This window comes from Penicillium digitatum, chromosome 5 (genome assembly GCF_016767815.1).
Source record: "Penicillium digitatum chromosome 5, complete sequence".
NCBI lineage: Eukaryota > Fungi > Ascomycota > Eurotiomycetes > Eurotiales > Aspergillaceae > Penicillium > Penicillium digitatum.
This window is the reverse complement of record NC_089388.1, coordinates 3,051,317-3,068,882: the sequence shown is the minus strand read 5'-3', so window position 1 is coordinate 3,068,882 and position 17,566 is coordinate 3,051,317. Positions and strand designations below refer to the sequence as shown.

General features: G+C 49.7%; 4 protein-coding genes across 4 annotated transcripts; 2 read left to right on the top strand and 2 right to left on the bottom strand.

The window, feature by feature from the left end:
- Positions 1 to 241: 241 nt before the first annotated feature.
- Pdw03_2275 (Phosphatidylserine decarboxylase Psd2, putative) lies at positions 242 to 3,918 on the top strand (the record flags this gene model as incomplete). Its single annotated transcript, XM_066100134.1, has 7 exons — positions 242 to 385; positions 459 to 503; positions 560 to 775; positions 840 to 1,263; positions 1,316 to 2,863; positions 2,932 to 3,683; positions 3,745 to 3,918. The coding sequence occupies 7 exons, from the start codon at positions 242 to 244 to the stop codon at positions 3,916 to 3,918; spliced, it is 3,303 nt and encodes a 1,100-aa protein (XP_065957861.1).
- Positions 3,919 to 4,743: 825 nt separating this feature from the next.
- On the top strand, positions 4,744 to 6,658 carry Pdw03_2274 (Mis12-Mtw1 family protein; the record flags this gene model as incomplete). The annotated part of the gene is made up of 5 exons (XM_066100133.1): positions 4,744 to 4,954; positions 5,025 to 5,618; positions 5,684 to 5,854; positions 5,915 to 6,083; positions 6,133 to 6,658. The coding sequence occupies 5 exons, from the start codon at positions 4,744 to 4,746 to the stop codon at positions 6,656 to 6,658; spliced, it is 1,671 nt and encodes a 556-aa protein (XP_065957860.1).
- Positions 6,659 to 7,969: 1,311 nt separating this feature from the next.
- Pdw03_2273 (DUF1212-domain-containing protein) lies at positions 7,970 to 10,576 on the bottom strand (the record flags this gene model as incomplete). Its single annotated transcript, XM_014681408.1, has 1 exon — positions 7,970 to 10,576. One exon carries the CDS (start codon positions 10,574 to 10,576, stop codon positions 7,970 to 7,972), a length of 2,607 nt encoding a protein of 868 aa, XP_014536894.1.
- A 4,260-nt stretch (positions 10,577 to 14,836) lies between these two features.
- Pdw03_2272 (CHCH domain-containing protein) lies at positions 14,837 to 16,570 on the bottom strand (the record flags this gene model as incomplete). Its single annotated transcript, XM_014681407.1, has 1 exon — positions 14,837 to 16,570. One exon carries the CDS (start codon positions 16,568 to 16,570, stop codon positions 14,837 to 14,839), a length of 1,734 nt encoding a protein of 577 aa, XP_014536893.1.
- Between the last annotated feature and the right edge of the window lie 996 nt (positions 16,571 to 17,566).

Below are 17,566 nucleotides of genomic sequence, written 5' to 3'. Positions count from 1 at the left end.
ACCGGACAGGAACTTGGAAATTACAGTGGGTAACTCTGTTTCTTGGCTTGTGATCGACCCGGAGCACAACCAGCGGATCATCGATTGGCGTCTGGGCTCTCTTCGACGTCAACAGCTGTGTTGACTAGGGGGGCAAGCCACCCGCTCAACACTTCTTTTTCTTGCCTTTCATTTCTTCAGATCTTCATTTTTTCTCTTTTTTCCTTTTTTTTCCTTTGTTTTCCTTTGGTGTACATCCGCCATGGTCCGGTTGGCACTACCCCAACGGTTGAGTTCGCACCTTTCGGCGAGAAGCGCGTCGTCAACTCCCGGACAGAGCAGAAGCACCAGTCCTATGCGATCATCAGAAATCAAACAGCTGCTACTCAGGGTTTCAGTGATCCGGGTAAGTACTAAGGGACTGTGCAACTTTTTAATGACCTCATAGGCTCCCTGGCTGATTTCAGTGGTTTCATTAGGGACGCAATCTCGCAGCCAAAGATCGAGGTGGCACGAGCGACCCAGTGAGCACCCTTCCAACAAAGATAATTCGAAACGAGACCGCTTACACGTTGCACAGTATTTGGTGGTTACATTAGGAGATGCGAGGCAATCGACGCCGACCATTTTCAAGACCCTGAACCCGGAATGGAACGTCTCGTTCGATATGCCCGTGGTGGGTGTACCGCTGCTGGAAGCTATATGCTGGGATCATGATCGGTTCGGCAAGGACTACCTGGGCGAGTTTGATATTGCATTGGAGGATATCTTCGCCGATGGCCAGGTAAACCAACAGGTGAGTGAAGGGACACGTTACTCGAACAATTGGGAAGGGGGCTCATGCTGACTTGAATCCATAGCCTAGATGGTACACGTTGAATTCCAAGCGGAAGACGTCTAAAAGGAAGAAAAGCACTGTGTCGGGCGAGATCCTGTTGCAGTTCTCGCTCGTCGATTCTGCGAACCCCAATGCCACGCCGCCGGACATATTCTGCAAGTTCAAGAAATTGGTATACTCAGGTGATGAGGATGATCAGATCCCTCAGATCCCTCCCGCCGATTTTGATGACTTGGAACGGGACGATGAGACCTCCGATGAGGCTGATGACCAGACAGGTGGTCCAGAAGTGGTGGAAAAGCGACGTCGGCGACTTCGACTGGCTCGCTTGAGACGCAAGTCCCTGGCAGCTCGTGCCTATCAATACTCAGGCTCGGGGACTGGAGTGCAGGGCATTGTTTTCATGGAAATTGTCAAGGTGACCGATCTGCCCCCTGAACGAAACGGTATGGATTATCCTCCTGCATGCAAAACGCTAGATGTTAATTGATGTTCTAGTGACACGGACATCGTTCGATATGGATCCTTTTGTCGTGACCTCTCTCGGAAGGAAAACCTTGAGGACTCCTGTCATCCGCCACAACCTGAACCCGGTGTATCATGAGAAAATGGTGTTCCAGGTAATGCGGCATGAACAGTCGTATACCATCAGTTTCACTGTGATAGATCGAGACAAGTTTTCAGGGAATGACTTTGTTGCCTCTGCAGGTTTCCCTCTGCAAAATCTCGTTCAGTCTGGCCCAAAAGCAGACCCCGAGACGGGATTATATCAGTTTGTAGACGACTTTGAGGAAGCTGATCCCATTACAGCTTCCAATTTTGGCGCACGATCCGGAGGTAGTCCCTCGCGATCTGGGGCCAGCCCCTCACGATCTGGAGTCCGCCCTTCGCAGTCTTCATCAAGTCTATCCAAAATGGCTCGGCCTATATTAAAGACGCGTCACTCCGCCACTTCAGTCTCAAGCAAATCAATGCTCGAAGCGCCAGCACCGACTCTCCTTGCGCCATCTTCCCTCCCAGAAGAAGGAATCTTAGAGACGGATAGTGCTAGTTTAATGCAGCCTTCCACGCTGAACATGTATAATGGCGAGTCAGCTCCTCCACCTGACGAGGACGGCTTCAGATCTTACACTATTCCCCTCATTCTCAAGAATAGAGAACGGTGGGAAGATAAACATTCGCCAGAGCTGCATGTCAAGGCAAAGTATCTGCCATACAGTGCTCTCCGGCAGCAGTTCTGGAGGTTGATGCTTAAGCAATATGATGCTGACGATAGTGGTCGCATTGACAAGGTGGAAATGACGACAATGCTTGACACTCTCGGCTCAACACTAAAAGAGTCGACAATTGACAGCTTCTTTGAACGCTTCAGCGCAGAGAATGAGTCTAATGAAACAGATGATTTGACATTCGACCAGGCAGTGGTTTGTCTCGAGGATACGCTTCAAACCCTGCAAAAGAGAAATTCAATGGCTGCCCCCCGAGTGCCTTCGTTTCCTCTGTCAACTGCGGGAAGTCAAGACAGTGAGCCATCAAGCAGTGACGAGCACACTTTGGAAACCAACAACGCTGCGGCTTCCAATACCGACCCGCAGAAAACATCCATTCCAACCCTGTCCAGCGAAGAACAATCTAGCTCCGCTGATGAGTACCTACTGCCCGATGATCTCGCAGATGAAAGGGGTGAGGAGCACGTCGTCGAAATTCGCGAGTGCCCACTTTGCCACCAGCCACGTCTTGCGAAACGCTCTGATGCGGATATCATCACACATATTGCCACGTGCGCAAGTCAGGACTGGCGCCAGGTTGACAACCTAGTCATGGGTGGCTTTGTGACTTCCAGCCAGGCACAGCGCAAGTGGTACTCCAAGGTCATCACAAAGATTTCATACGGCGGATACAAAATCGGAGCGAACTCTGCCAATATCCTTGTACAAGATCGCATCACGGGTCAGATTAATGAGGAACGTATGAGTGTCTATGTGCGACTTGGAATCCGGTTGCTGTATAAGGGCATTAAAAGTCGTGATATGGAAAAGAAGCGAAGTATGTAACCCCGGGGCTCAGGTGTATCTGTTCGATGAAAAAAAGTGTACGCTGACAATTTCTACTAGTCCGTCGTGTATTGCGCTCTTTGAGTGTCAAGCAAGGTCGCAAATATGACGACCCGGCCTCGGCATCTCAGATTAAGGATTTTATCAATTTCCACCAGCTGGACATGTCCGAAGTCCTGATGCCCCTGCAAAACTTCCGCAACTTCAACGAATTCTTCTACCGTGCCCTCAAGCCTGACGCCCGTCCATGCTCCGCTCCTGACGAGCCTAAGATCGTTGTGTCTCCCGCTGACTGTCGCTCAGTGGTATTTGATCGCCTGAGCGATGCAACCAGCATCTGGGTCAAGGGCCGCGAGTTCTCAATTGAAAGATTGCTGGGCAATGCGTACCCAGAGGATGCTGCTCGGTACAGAAACGGCGGTCTCGGGGTTTTCCGTCTGGCCCCTCAGGATTACCACCGCTTCCACATCCCCGTGGATGGTATCATGGGTGAGCCCAAGACCATCGAGGGTGAGTATTACACAGTGAATCCCATGGCCATCCGATCCGCCTTGGATGTTTACGGTGAAAATGTCCGCATTCTCGTCCCCATTGACTCTGTTGAGCATGGCCGAGTTATGGTTGTCTGCGTTGGTGCCATGATGGTCGGCAGCACAGTTATTACCCGGAAGGCCGGCGAGAAGGTTTCACGGGCTGAAGAGCTAGGCTACTTCAAATTCGGCGGTAGCACTCTTTTAGTGCTTTTTGAAGATGGCAGAGTCAATTTCGACAGGGACCTGGCGGATAACTCCAAGGGTGCTTTGGAAACTTTGGTAAGAGACGACCTCTTTGTAATTTTTGATAAAATTGCACACTAACACGCCTTCTTGTCAGATCCGAGTTGGAATGTCGGTCGGACACAGCCCGGATATTCCTCAGTATGAACCTGATATGCCCAAGAAGTCGGAGAATATCACTGCCGAGGAGATGCAAGACGCCAAGCGGCGCATCGAGGGCAGCCTGGCACCACCAAGCACGACCTCCACCTTACTCAAGTCGATCCAATGATCTGTCTATATATATATCTCTCTGGAGTGGACAGGGCTCAACTCCCACCGCTTTCTTTCTTTCACTGAACATATTGTTTTTCAACATCGGTGTCGGGGTGTTGTTCGTTTTCTGGAAAAAAAACATCATAGCGTTTATCTAGCAGCATCTGCGCATTGCGATAATTGAGGGTAAAAAAGATGAGAGAGAGTTTAATTTTAGAGCCAGTTATTAAAGCACTTCAATATTTCTTGATCATACAACCATGGGATAAAAGCAGAAAAGCAGAAAGGCAGAGAAGCAGTCAAAGTAGAACATTGAAGTATGACGGTCATTCCAACAACAGACTAGCGCGGTCCCCACGCGCCCGACCAAAACAACCGCGTGCGAGAATCCAACCCACCACTCAGACCTCAACCTGCCGCTCCCTTGCGTGTCTTCTTAGCGATTGAATTAAATAGGTCGCTTAATCTGCTACTCTTTAGCTGCAGTTCTGAATTGGGACGCGCTCCGCGCCTAGCATTCCGCGAGCTGACTGACCCGACTTCATCTTAATCGTGCCACAACCCTATACACACGAAGTACCCGTTGATCAGCAAATTGTCTGATTCAAAAACACCGTGTCAAGTTCGATCGGCTGTTTTAGGGGCGCTAAACCGAGTCCGGAACTCGTAACCACCAAGGAGTCGCGCTTGTTATTCCTCCAGGAAACTTCTTCAACCAGGGTGATTTGACTGGAGGGCAGGACACCACATAACGACTTGTCGATATCGGAACGGGGGTGCTTGTTTCGCCATCCCTGCGTTTGTTTTTGACCACAATAACCCCGCGTGAGCCCCTCCTGACATGACAGTTGCGGTTCTGGCGACCACAACGACCAAGACAAAGCGTCGCGAACCGTTGAGGACGATTGGAATGGCTGCTCCAAAGACACAATCGCGCTCGGTGACCGTGTCCAGTGGGACCGGAAAAGTCAAGGAACGAAGGACTACGCGACTTAGCACAAGTAAACAAGAACTCGAGGAGAGCACAAACAAGTTAGGGAAGCGGCCAGCTGGTGAGTGATTTTCTAGGGCTGAAAGCCGTTGAGCGAGGGCTGGAAAAATTATGCTAACTCTTCTCTTTAGTGATGTACGAGGAGGATGCGGAAGGGTTCCAGTTCTCTCTACTACCATCAAAGAAGCCCAGGCCATCAATCGAAGCAGCTCCAGATCATCCCCGTTCAGACGCGGAAAATGCGCCTGCTAAGTCAACACCGAAAAGAGGACGGCCACGGAAAAAGCAAAGGGACGATGAGATTCCTTCAAGTGCGGTGCCAGCAAAGGGGAAAAGCGTGGAGCTTCCAAGTAGGAGACCGACGAGGGGGTCTGCAAAGACAATACATACAGGACCCGAATCTCAACCGACAAACATGATCCGTTCCACACGAGCCCACGATAGCCCAGAGCAGCAGCCCGAGACCAAGAAACCGAAGAAAGCAGGGCGGCTACCAAAAGCCAAACAGCAAGTGCAAGTGTCTGATTCAAATGGATATCATTCTCCAGCACAACCGCCAGAGGGCACAAAAGTGGCACTTCCGGTAGCCGATACTCCGGTAATTCAACGCAATAAAGAGTTCAGAGGTGGAAAGGGTGATAAAAGCGACAAAGGGCGACGGCGGAGCAGCTTGGGTATGCGAGGACGGAGAGCCAGTTTTTTAATTGACTCAGGGACATCAAATGGTAGGTTTCCTGCAGAGGGGCTATCAAAGGCTGAATGCTGATTTCTTGTCTCTTTTCCTGTATAGCGTTGCCCCATCGAGAAGTTGGTACAGCGGATTTCTACAAGCACATTGCCGATGACGGAATTCCAGAGCCGCGAAGGATGCGACAACTATTGATCTGGTGTGCGACTCGTGCAATAGGGGAAAAGCCCTCGGGAGGCTCAAACTCGGATGATCAAAGTGCGCGCTTAGCAGGTACGTGGAAGTTGTTGATCTGTGTGAGAAGTATATTTTTTTTAATCTGACCTTTTCCAGCCCGTGTGATTCAAGAGGAGCTTCTTCACGATTTCTCTAGCAACTCGGAGCTTTCTAACTGGCTCGGCCGTGAAGATTTGAACCCCCCAGCCGTGGTTGTCAAAAAGCCGAACCCGCGAAACCTGCAAAATGCAGAAAAGATCAAAGAGTTGGAGGAGCATTTACAGAAGTAGATCGCCAGGAGCTGTTATGTATGTATAGGACTGACGAATTCCCAGATTACACAAAGAAAGACAATCCCTCAATGCGCTTCTTCGACAGCCAGCGATCCCCACAGTTAAGGCTAAACTACAATCCGACAAGCAGCCAAAAGATAAACCTTCACGTAAATCACAACGCGAAGCAATTGACCCCGTTCTCCTCGACCCCTCACAACAGGCCATACTGGAATCTCTCAATCCCTCTAATGAACCGGAAGGCGAATCCTCTACCCCATCAACCCGACCACCTATCACCCCATCTGCCGTCTCTGCTCAATTATCGCGCATCACATCTGGGCTGGCACCTACGCTTGATGCCTTCGCAGCGGGTGTGCATGACATCGAACTATACCGCGCCTCCGCAGATACCGTTTCATCCCGAATATTACGCATCTGTTCACAGCGACTGGAAGAGCGCGATGCGCAGAACACGCAACGTCGCCTCGCAATGGAAGGCAGCGATGACGAATATCCACCACCAACAAGAATCAAGGAAGATCTGGGTCTCATTCTGGGAGCACTTAGTCGAGTGGAGAGACGATAGAAAATGCCATCCATCCGCTTTTCCTCAGAATTCCTCCTACGTATACTCTCAATAATCTTGTTTCCTGGCAATTCGGCCTTCCCTTCCCTTTCTTCCTTTCTTCCTCTTTTCTGTTTCCTAAGGGGATTCACCATGAATGTATTGATTGATAGCGATGATCTTGACGAACCCCCAGCCCAACATCATGGGACTGGGAAAGACGCATTTACGGGGCATTTCAATCGTTTGACAAGCTCGGAGTTTGGGGGTTGAGATTTGCAATTCTAAGATATCTCGTGCTCCACAAGGGGCATTCGTTGATACTGGATTTGAGACAGAGATTCGAGATGGCGTAAATAGGTAGTCAAGTACCGGATACATGCCATCAATCATGGATCTGCTTTTTATTATCTACCTGGTAAAAAAGCTTTGATATTCTTTTTTCTAATTTTGGATTTCTTGTCAATGGCCAGTTAAGAGAATCATTCGAGCTCATCTCTGTTTTCACTGGCCTTGAGCTTAGTCCACAGGTGAGTCCTGTAGGGCGTATAAACCCCAGGCGGTTAGGGCACATGCGAGAAGGGATGTTCTGGGCAAGCTTCTCTTCACACAAATTGTAAGAGCTTTTACCAACTAACCAAAGGAGAAGAAGAAGAGGTCCCAATGAAATTTCTTTCGAGAATTGTCAGGCGACTGCTGGTTTGACTTGTAGCTGACTGAGGCCTTAGCATATCTTACTCAGAGTGCACAACTTGCGTGCTATCGTTATGGCTAGTGCATATAGTAAACCGATACAAATTGCACCCAGTTTGACAAAAAGATCACATTGCTACTCCAGTAAATTGTGACTATCGATGTTTCGCCTAGATTCAGACAACGACAAAGCTCAGACATTGCAGTTTTGTTCTTCCCATCTCGAAATTCAAACTTGTCACCTGGGATAAAAGACATAGATATCCAAAAGACAGGCACACGCGAAAAGGCCTCGATGATTTTAGTCGTGACTCGTGAGAATCGTAGCTTCTATATATGTCCAGACGGAGAGGGTCGGGATAGTGAGTCAATTTAGACTTAATCGGCGAGGACAACACGAGGAATAAAAAGGTCGAGACGCAGCAAAGAGGCCAATAGTCTTTGCATTCGCCAGTCTCATAAAACAGAAAAGAATTAGAATACAACAAGTGAACTCCCGTTCCTCAGATTCGGGGTTCATGGATGCGAAATGTCCAAGAGACTCGATGGTCGAGCATGACGATAAAAGCAATGCACGCAATAACAAGAGAGATAAGTGCAACAGAAGTGAGAGAGAAAGGCAATTGACGTCTCCATGGACTAAAAGCTGAACAGTCCGCTTCGTTTCTTGCCTAGCGGATAAACCACCAAAGCGGCTAGGAAGAGACCAACCGTCGTGCCAATAGCAACTTGGACCATGCCGTATCCGATATCAAAAACAACACCATAGCTTTGGTTTCTGGCCTCCTCGGCTGATAGCTTCTTTGCCGCGTCGACAAATCCTTGTGTTCCATTGCTCACAACTGCATATGGAGACCGGGTCATTTCCTCCGCAGAAGTAATACCCGAAATCAGAGACCCACTAGCCGCTAGGCCAGAAGGAACAAGAACAAAGATAGCTGGGAGCATGGCTGCAGCGGCGAGTCCATGTCGTAGCCGGCTGTAGAAATTGCCCATCACACCAATGACAAAAGCGCCCAGGGCATTGGACACTTGGGTGTTGGTATAGAAACGCTTGGCGCTGAAGTAGTTGGTCACGTAGCCAGCTAGAGATATCACTACCATGATCGGCATTTGTTTCCACTTGGCGCGGTTGACGATCGCCAGGCACACGGTGAAGAGAATCACGAACGGAAACCGCTGCAGGTACTCGTTATGGATGGGGCTGGCGGGGCATGTATACGCCGTCGAGGCTTGAGAGTCGAGGAGCCCGTAAACGGCGGTGCCAATGGTAATCCCAAATCCGAGGAACAAGGAGTAAATGATAGCGTAGACCATGCGAACAGAGCCTGCAACTAAACTGCGTGACTGGAGCTCCAAACTAGCACATAGTACAGTGTACCCTGGGAGGATGAGGGCGATGGCCGACTGTGCGAGGGCAGAAAAGCAAAACAGAGGTTCCCCATGGAATCTGATGCTTCCGAAGGCACGAGCAAGGAAAGATGTGAGAACTGCAGCAGAGATCTCGAACACATTCGAATAAAGGCTCGATTTGGTTGACAGGATCAGTTGTAAAACTCCGAGTAGACACCCTAGTAGAAACGCCACCGGGATGTCAACCGGTCGGGCATTGAAGGCAAAGGGACCAACACATGCGCTAGCACAGCCGTGAGCGAAGATGAGGAATAGAATGTGGAATTTGCTCTGCTTCTTCATAATCTCATCGAGTCGCTGTATTGCCTCTTCAACCCCAATGACATCGTGAATCACTTCCTTGTAAATCTCATGTACGTCGGCCAACTTACCCAGATCTATGCCTTGACTGGACCGGACAACCTTGACTTCTGTTGTGTGTGTGGAGGCATCATCAAACGAGATGATCATGCAGCCCGGTATGTACAAAAACTGGCCATCGATCTGGATGACACGAGCTGTCATGCGCATATATTCCTCCAATCGATGAGTTGGAGCTCCATACTTCATCAAAGCACGACAAAGCCGGATCAAGTACCGTTGTCGAGACAGAAGCTCGGCGATATGAACAGTGATGTGAATTTCATCCTCAAGCTGAGGCTTGGGACGTGAGTGGCCTAAGCTTGGAATGGCAGCACCACTGCTGCGGGACCGCGTGAGCATGGCAAAAGGAGAGCCGGAGCGGCGGGAAGAGCCGGCCATGGAAATGCTGGAACGAGCGATTGTTTTATGATACCACTTCCGCTGTGGTTTCCAAACAGAGTCCGGGGACAGGCCGCGTCCACTGAACTCGGAGGAGCTCCCCTGGCGAGAGCGCCCATAACGTCCTCGACTTTGGTTCTGGCTATAAGGAGGCTGGTCGTAAATCTTGAGTAGCGATGAAAGAATGCTTCCGCGGTAATTTCTGGTTCGTTCAGCAGATTCGCATGATTTTCTGGCCTCGCTGGCGGTGTCTTGGTCACTGGAGTGCAGGCCGGGGGACCGAGGGCGAAGGCGAGTCAGGAAGTTAAGGTCTCGGGGTGACATTTGATGCACTAGATACTGGGCTTCGGCGTTGCACAGTGGTGATCGCCCATCTAAGATTTCCGCTTCATGTTCATCTATCAAGGTGTCGAAGAGTTGTTGTTTCTCGGGGAAGCTGATCACAGGAAAATTATCTGCATCTTCGGTCTGGTACACCGATTCAGCAGGGTTGGAGCCAGTTGAAGACACTAGGCTGCACCGAGGGCTTTGCTTCAGAGAATTCTGGGCGCAATTGAGAAGGGATGCGAGCCTGTGGGCCCTTTCATGGGCGAAGCAGATGGCACGCCCCTTGTCATGCGTACCCTGACCAAGTTCATATTCTCCTGACGTTCCTGGGGCGCTAGTTCTGGTGCTGATCGTCAAACCGGCGACATCTACTGACGCACGAATGTGATCATCTTCCACCTTTGATGCCAGTTGAGAGCTTGATGGGACCTTTTCCTGGAAGCCTGGAATGCTGGCAGTGGGTAATGGTTTTTGCAGCAGCTCAGTGCCCCTTCGATCCAGTCGGAATTCGACCATGGACCCAGTTTGCTGGTCTCTTGCCTCGGACTCGCTGGCTGTAAGCTTTACACGGTTCTTGCTTTTGAGAATTCCTGCATTCCGATGCTTGCCCTGTGCGCTAGCGTCACTGAAGCTCTGCACCTGAGACTGGCCTTGGAAGCTATCACTGGGCAGTGATGATTTAAAGGAACGCGGCCGTGATATACTTGATGATCCTTCATCAGAGGCGCTGCGGGAGATCGGAAGGTCAAAAAAACCTCCTGCCATTTTCGTGTAATTCTTTTCTCTCAAACTGGCCTCGACTTCTTGGTTACTCAGTAGAGCTCACAGACCCCCTGGGTGACCGAGCTCATAGATCAAAGCACGGGCAATGCGGTTCATGTGCCCAAGTGGTCAACTGTCACCCGGCAACAGTCAGCTATGTGAGATAATATCGGGAGGGCTCTTGATGCTGGGACTATGTGAGCTTTGACAACCCAATAGATAGTGTGCTCACCTCTTTCATCGCAGAAACATTAGAAAAGAGAGAAGAACCCACTGTCGCCAACACAAAGAGGAACTGGTACGAACCTGCACGCCAGGTCTAGAGCTTCTCGAGAAGGTGGGGGGGGGGGGGGGGTTGAGATCGGAGGAAGTCCCACCAGGAATGAAAACTATGTCATGTGTACATAATTCAAGACATATGATATTGTATCGGAAAATAAAGATATATGCAACCTCGGAGGAAGGGATATGGGGGGGGGGGAAGGAAATCAGGCAAGGCGATTTAATATAAAGAGACAGTGGACACGATGCGTGTGATGCAGGAGTTCCCTCTATTTACGAGGGTCCTCTCAGTTAAAGACAGGACTGAAAATAAAACAGAAAAAAGTCTTCTCCGGTTTGCTGGGCAGCACACGGGCCATATCAAGAAGAGTCAGAGGCCCAATGAGACTGCATTGGAAGGGGATTTCTTTTGGGCCATGATTTCCCCGTGTAGCCGTAGAGGCGCCATTCTCCATGCCAGGTTCTCTCACGGGGTTTGCCAATTTGCCACGATGGTCAATCAGCTGGCAAGGTTCAATGGATAAGAGTGGACGATGACCCGAGGCATGGAACTGACTACCAACATGGCGAATAGATCCGGTCCATTTCCCCTGGGCGGGCATTGCAGGAGATTATCACATTAGTTGAGCGAGACCTGGCTCTCTAGCCTCAAAGGGGAAGGATTGTCTTTACAGCCGACGTTCTGGATCGTATGTCATCGAACTTCACCAAATCTCGACCGTTGGCCGAGCGAAGGATCCCCCCAAAGGGGAGAGAGACAGGGGGACCGAGCTCATTGTCGAAAAGACCAGGGGTTCCACAAGCCCATGAGGTCCCACAAGTTCGCAGAGTCAAAAGAAATCTGAAGGCCGCGTCAGGTCAAAGGGGGGTGTGTGTGGGTATCGAGACAGTGGCTGAAGAGTGATCTTCACGATCCGAGATTGAAGAAGATCAGTGGAGCAACTAATTTTTTTTTTAAGGCGTGAATTTACCTGCTCCTGTTGATTAAATGATGTTTGGTCCTATCTCTCCCCTTCTGTTTCTGTTTTTGTCAACATTGACGTATGAAAATGCGACAACGAACCAGCCCAAGTCATCCCTTGTGTGTCTTTGACATCATTGGAAATCACCCGACAGGCAAAACATTTCTGTCATGCAAGAGACCTGATTTTCATCATTTCTTGATTGATTTGACCAGTCAAGAACTCCACAGAGATTTCAACCTATCTTTTTACCCACCTGCATACTATAGTTTTACAACCATCCTCGGGGGTTGAAGATACCCCATCATACCATCGGGAAGAATCTCATTGATATGAATGGCCTCCCTCCCTTCCAACCGGGATCTCCGATATTCATTGAGAAGCAGATGAGTATCCATACCGTGGATCGACATCCGGAAGACTTCCGAGGCTTGACTCGGTATCCATCCTCAGAGGGGATGTCGAAGGTTTGTGATCTGTCCGGGCAATGCGAAGAAAAGCCTGCAGAAGTATTCGAGGCAAGTGGTTGCTCCCCCTGCTTTTCTCAGTACTGGAATGGGTTCTACTACCCATAGGAGTGTTCAACAAGCACACATGCACTCCTCAGTGGGCTTGAAATGCCCCCCTTTCATGCCATGATCAGCCAATATTCCAACCATGAGCTCCTCGCTCGTCATTGTGCCACCTAAAGATGTGAGATGCTAATCTAGGCAATGATCATTACTTAAATTCTGCTGCCCAAGAACCTACGTCAGGGGAGCTTTGGTGATTTAAGCTTACAGATGTGGCTGTTGACTAGTTCTGGATCGGTGCTAGTCCTGGACACCGTTCAGGGGGAGACAACCAGGGCCCAACTTGATTCTCGGGTGTGGCCATCAAACGGTACTTCCAATTGGATACCGTGCAAGGTAGTTCCTAAAGCCTCTGAGAGAATCTCAGATGGGCTTAGGATCGTCTCTTCTGAGGTGCTCGTTATCAAAAAGGGAAATCATACTCGGTATGATCTCCCATTTGTTTTCCTTCCTGGACAAGATATCTACGCGATTGAGACTAAAGAGGCTTGACTAAATCTGTCTTGCTTCGTCTCCATCTCATCCTTTCATGCAACAATGCGACCGCACAACCATGCGTGCCACCCTCTCCATCCCTCTTAGTCACACGGCCCTCTTCCCCGACCCGCCGTACTGAAGATACTGGTGTGACCTGGAAGGACGCAGGGACCAATACTTAAGCTTGGACTACAGAGCTGACATGAATACTATACTGTCTATGTGCAACGCATGTGCTACGAAGGTTCAGCTGCTCTACCCCCGGATCGGTATAGATAAAATTTGCCTTATTTTCAGGATTCCTACGTGGCCTAGGAGGAAATGTATGTCTTCTGTGATTACTCATAATGACATTATGACGTTCCGCATGTTGAGAAAACGAAAATCAGATTTACTTTCCTCAGTAAAGTAAATCATCCATCCGTGGCAAGTACCTTGTTTCAAGATGGATTTGGTGTCTTTCTTCGTGATGATATGTTGGTCGACGTTCATGAGTTGACCTGTGTATAGAAATCTTGTCACTTGGGGGTTGTGCCCCCAAGGTTCTTCTACCATGGTTCTTGATATCCAACGCAGGCCTCGAGATCCCGCGTACTTCAAAGGCAAGATTATATCAGTAGATGCACAATGGACGACATATCAAAGTTTGTCTGCGGGTAAGGTAACCAGCCAAGTAGATTAGAAACCAAATTGTCAGCTACACTACCATCTGCACAGCCCAACCGTTGACCTCCCTATTCATCGTGTAGACAGACATAAAGCTAGATACGTCATTAGAGGGAAGAGGCCCCAAATGGCTAGCAATTTTTACCTCCTTCCGCCGTACGACCTCCGCATCCTTTGCTTTCTGCTAGGCATCTCACTCTACTCCTCGGGGCAATCTGTCACTTTCCTCACCGATAGCGGCCGACTGGGATGAGTCCACAGTAGTAAATTCTATAACCACCACTTCTGACTTTGCCTTTTCGACAGAAAGTGCCAAATAGAAACCAAAATAGTTGTGCAGCTAGTAACTCTGTAGCCAGCAAACTAGGTATGAGGTACATGGTGCATGGGAATCACAGGTCTTTTGAATTGGATGTAGCGAAATTCACGTTACCTCATGACCCGTCTTGAGATAAAACTCATGAGCTGCAAATGTGACCTCTGATGGTCTTTTTTTTTTCAGGGCGCCCTTTGAGTGATGCTTGATGCCTTCTTTTAAGTTCTAGTCACCGGTGAAGACCCAACCCAAAAGAGAAGATGTCTCTTCTGCCTACGAATTTCTAAGCGAGACTACCTAGGTAGTGTTTTAGCAGACCGAGTAACCAAGTTTGCCACATGGCTCTTTGTAGAACAGCCTCAGGATTAGTGTAGGACTTGAGAATCATGTCTGCATAGCTCGAACAGGTTGTTGAATTTGTCCACCATAGAACTGGTTAGATACTAGAGACCGGGCCATGATCAACATAGCCAAAACAAGATAGATACGTCAAGAAGATCAGACATTTGTCAAGATATGTATTCACCATGCGATCTGAACTCAAGGAATGCACTGGGGAGAGCTGTTTGTACATAACCAGATGTACACCAGAAGCCAAATGGAGAAGAGAAGAAACGACAACTTGCCATGGCAGGAGCCTCTCTTCCAGTGTCAGTTCCAAGCATATAGAGCCGGTCGGCCGAGCCTCGGCTGTAATGAAAGCTAGGTGGCAAAATTTAGGGGATAATGAGTTGAAGAGGCGCAAAAAGAAAACAAGTAAGAATAGAGTCATTTCAGACCAATCAAGGTCTTTCGTCGCAAAAAACATAAACTTCGGCATGAATTGCCAGCAATAGTGGTGATGAGGAAAGGAATGGCAGAGGATCAGCCGCTGTCAAGACTATTTGATCAGGATTCGATAGGGAAAGAAAGACAACAGCCAACCCGTTTGGCAAAAAGAAAAAAAAAAGATCAAAGGTCATACGTCACTGTCACGTGATGTTCGGCATTACATGAAGGGTGTCTTGCGTTTTTCAGCGCTGGACAACACCAGCATCGGCGTCTTGCGTCGTTCTGGTGCCTGAACTACCGGCCCCTGGCCAGCAACAACATCCGCCACTGACGGCGACGAGGTGCCACTAGCACTAGGTGAGGGAGCATAGTCCCCGCGAGTATCAACAAACTTGGAGTAAAAGTAGCCACCGTCCTCGCTAGTCGGGGTGGCGCTGTGGAAGGGACTGTCTGGGGACTTGCGATCCCGGCTGGATCTCTCTCTTCTCTCGGACCCAATGGCACCATTAGCAACTGCTCGCAAGCTGCCTAGACTAGGCTTGCTGGAGAGGCTTCCGCCGCTGCGTACGGTAGCATCATCGCCATCTGAGAAGGTAAATTCTTTTTCACTCGCAGGGGTGTTGGTGCCCCCGCTACTATGGTATCCAAGACTGCGGGTGTCGCCACGTCGCTCAATCCCTGCGCGAACAAGATTGTGAACAGCACGACGTCGCTGACGGGTCGCAAAATTTTTGCTACCTTCGTGCTTGGAGGTGGGCTTGGCCACGAGGTCCTCAAGCGAAGGGGGACCGCGAGGCTGACGCATCGGATGCTCACCGGCACGACTTTGACCGGGTCCAAAGGTTCCAGTGGCCGGTGTCGGCGGCAGGGCAGCAGACCTAGGGCCGGGTCCCACATTGGCCTTGACAGTGTCAATGTTCGGCTTGATACTTGGATTAAATGAAAGGTTCTTTCGGTGGCCTCGGCGGAGGGCATTCACAGACGATTCGTGGGGCGGAGAGGGCGTGCCAACGGGAGGAGAGATTGGCTGCGAGAATTGCATTGGAGAGTGCGTGGCGTCCGCAGGAGGAGAGATCTCTGCGCGAAACTGGGGAACTTGCTGGCCAATGTGGGACTGGGCATCTTGATAAAACTGTTGCTGGCATTCTTCCTGGGAGTTGTTATCCATGATGTAGCTTTGTTGGCCAGTCAGAGGGTTGTAGACGCAGAACATTCCAGGTTGACCAGGAACCGGCTGCACAACGGGCTGAACGCCTTGCTGGAGTTGCTGTTGATAAAATCCCATACCAGGGATGGAGAGGGAAGGAAGCTGTTGCTGTCGAGGAACGGACATCCCAAGATTGAGGCCTTGGAATTGTTGAGCTGCAGCAGTCACACTGATCAACTGCTGTTGCAAGCGTTGCTGCTGCGCAGCAAGGAACAGGTTGGTTGACATCAATTCCGCATACATATTCTCATCGAGTGGAATATCGCCACCGGCCATCTCAAGCGTCGGAGGTGCAAGTACCTGCTCCGGCATAGTATACATCATGCGATTGTGAGGCGAGTTGTTGCGGAGCGAGTTCGCGTTCTGACTCGTGGTGTAGTTGTGCCGTGGGAATCCGGTTCCGGTCGCAGTTTGTGGGACCCTGTCGGTCCCTCGGTTGGAATACCCAGTGAACTGAGCACCTTCCATTCCATTCCGCTGCTGATGTCCAGAGGGGATTGTTGCAGACTTGGGAGCAGTGCGCAGTCCGGCCAAAAGATGAGAGCGACTGGTACGTGGAGTAGAGACAGATGCCGATGTCTGGGACTCGTCGATGGTAGCAACCTGGGGAGGCATACTCAAGCGCTTGATGTGAGAACCTTTGCCGCGTGAGGCGAAGCCAGACCCTGGCACACCCAGGGAACTGCCATTATTGAAGGAAGAATTGTAAGACATTTGAGCAAGACCGCCAGCGTCCATACTCATATTCGTTTGGTAGGGGTGGGTTGTAGGTATGTGCAATAGAGTGCAAGCGAGACAAGTGGTATCTTTTGACGTCCGGATTCGACGTGAGCGTTTGGGGTCAACCACAAAGCTGAACTCACTTCCCGGCGATTAAGGAATTATGGTGTCTATGCAATACGCTGAAATTGGTCTGCAAGATCGAGATTCAACGATCGAAAAAGGAGATGCAGACGAGAGAGTTGGGGGTTTTCTGTGTCCAAAAGGTGGTCAGCAAATCTCCAAAGGATGGGGCAGAAGGCAACAACATGTACCAATCACAGGTGAAGATGTGCAAAGCGAGTAAGTAGCTAACAATAAAGATGGCAGATGATAGAGAAACCAAGCTGTGCAGGGACTTGCTAGGTTTGAACGTCGCGAGCCCGAGGAATAGTTCTCGAGGAAACCGAGGTGGAGGTGATTTGTTGACACCTCGAAAGGGAAAAAGATGAGAAAAAAAAGCAATTAAGAGGATATTTCCGAGGAGAGAAAAAGCCAGGCGCGAAGCAAGACCACGATGAAAAGATAAATATGTCCGGGGAAATGCTCTGCAAATCCCAGCCGAATAAGAAAAAAGAGAGTAGTTCACGCAGTGCCGAAGATCGAAGACTAAAGCTCGCGACCAAACAACCCAGTGCGAATAACCGAGGCGAAAACGACTTCAGGAATCCGGCCGAAGAGATGAACTTTTGCAGGAAATCAGAAAAAAAAAGCTGTAAATTCGGTTCTCGGCCAAACACAACGTTTTTCCTCAGGGGGGCGGGACTAATCAGGACTATTTGCAAAGTGGATAGATGCTTTTTCGAGAATTTTCCATGAAACGAGAAGAGCTGCAGAGAAAGAAGGAATGCAGAGGGGAAGGGGAAGGAAAAGAAAGAATCGAAGATTAGATGGAGGATTGGATGTGAAAGAAGAAGAGAGAGATTGATGAAGATGGTGGATGGCCTAGGTGGGGACTGCTGCCTGATCCTCGAGGCAGCG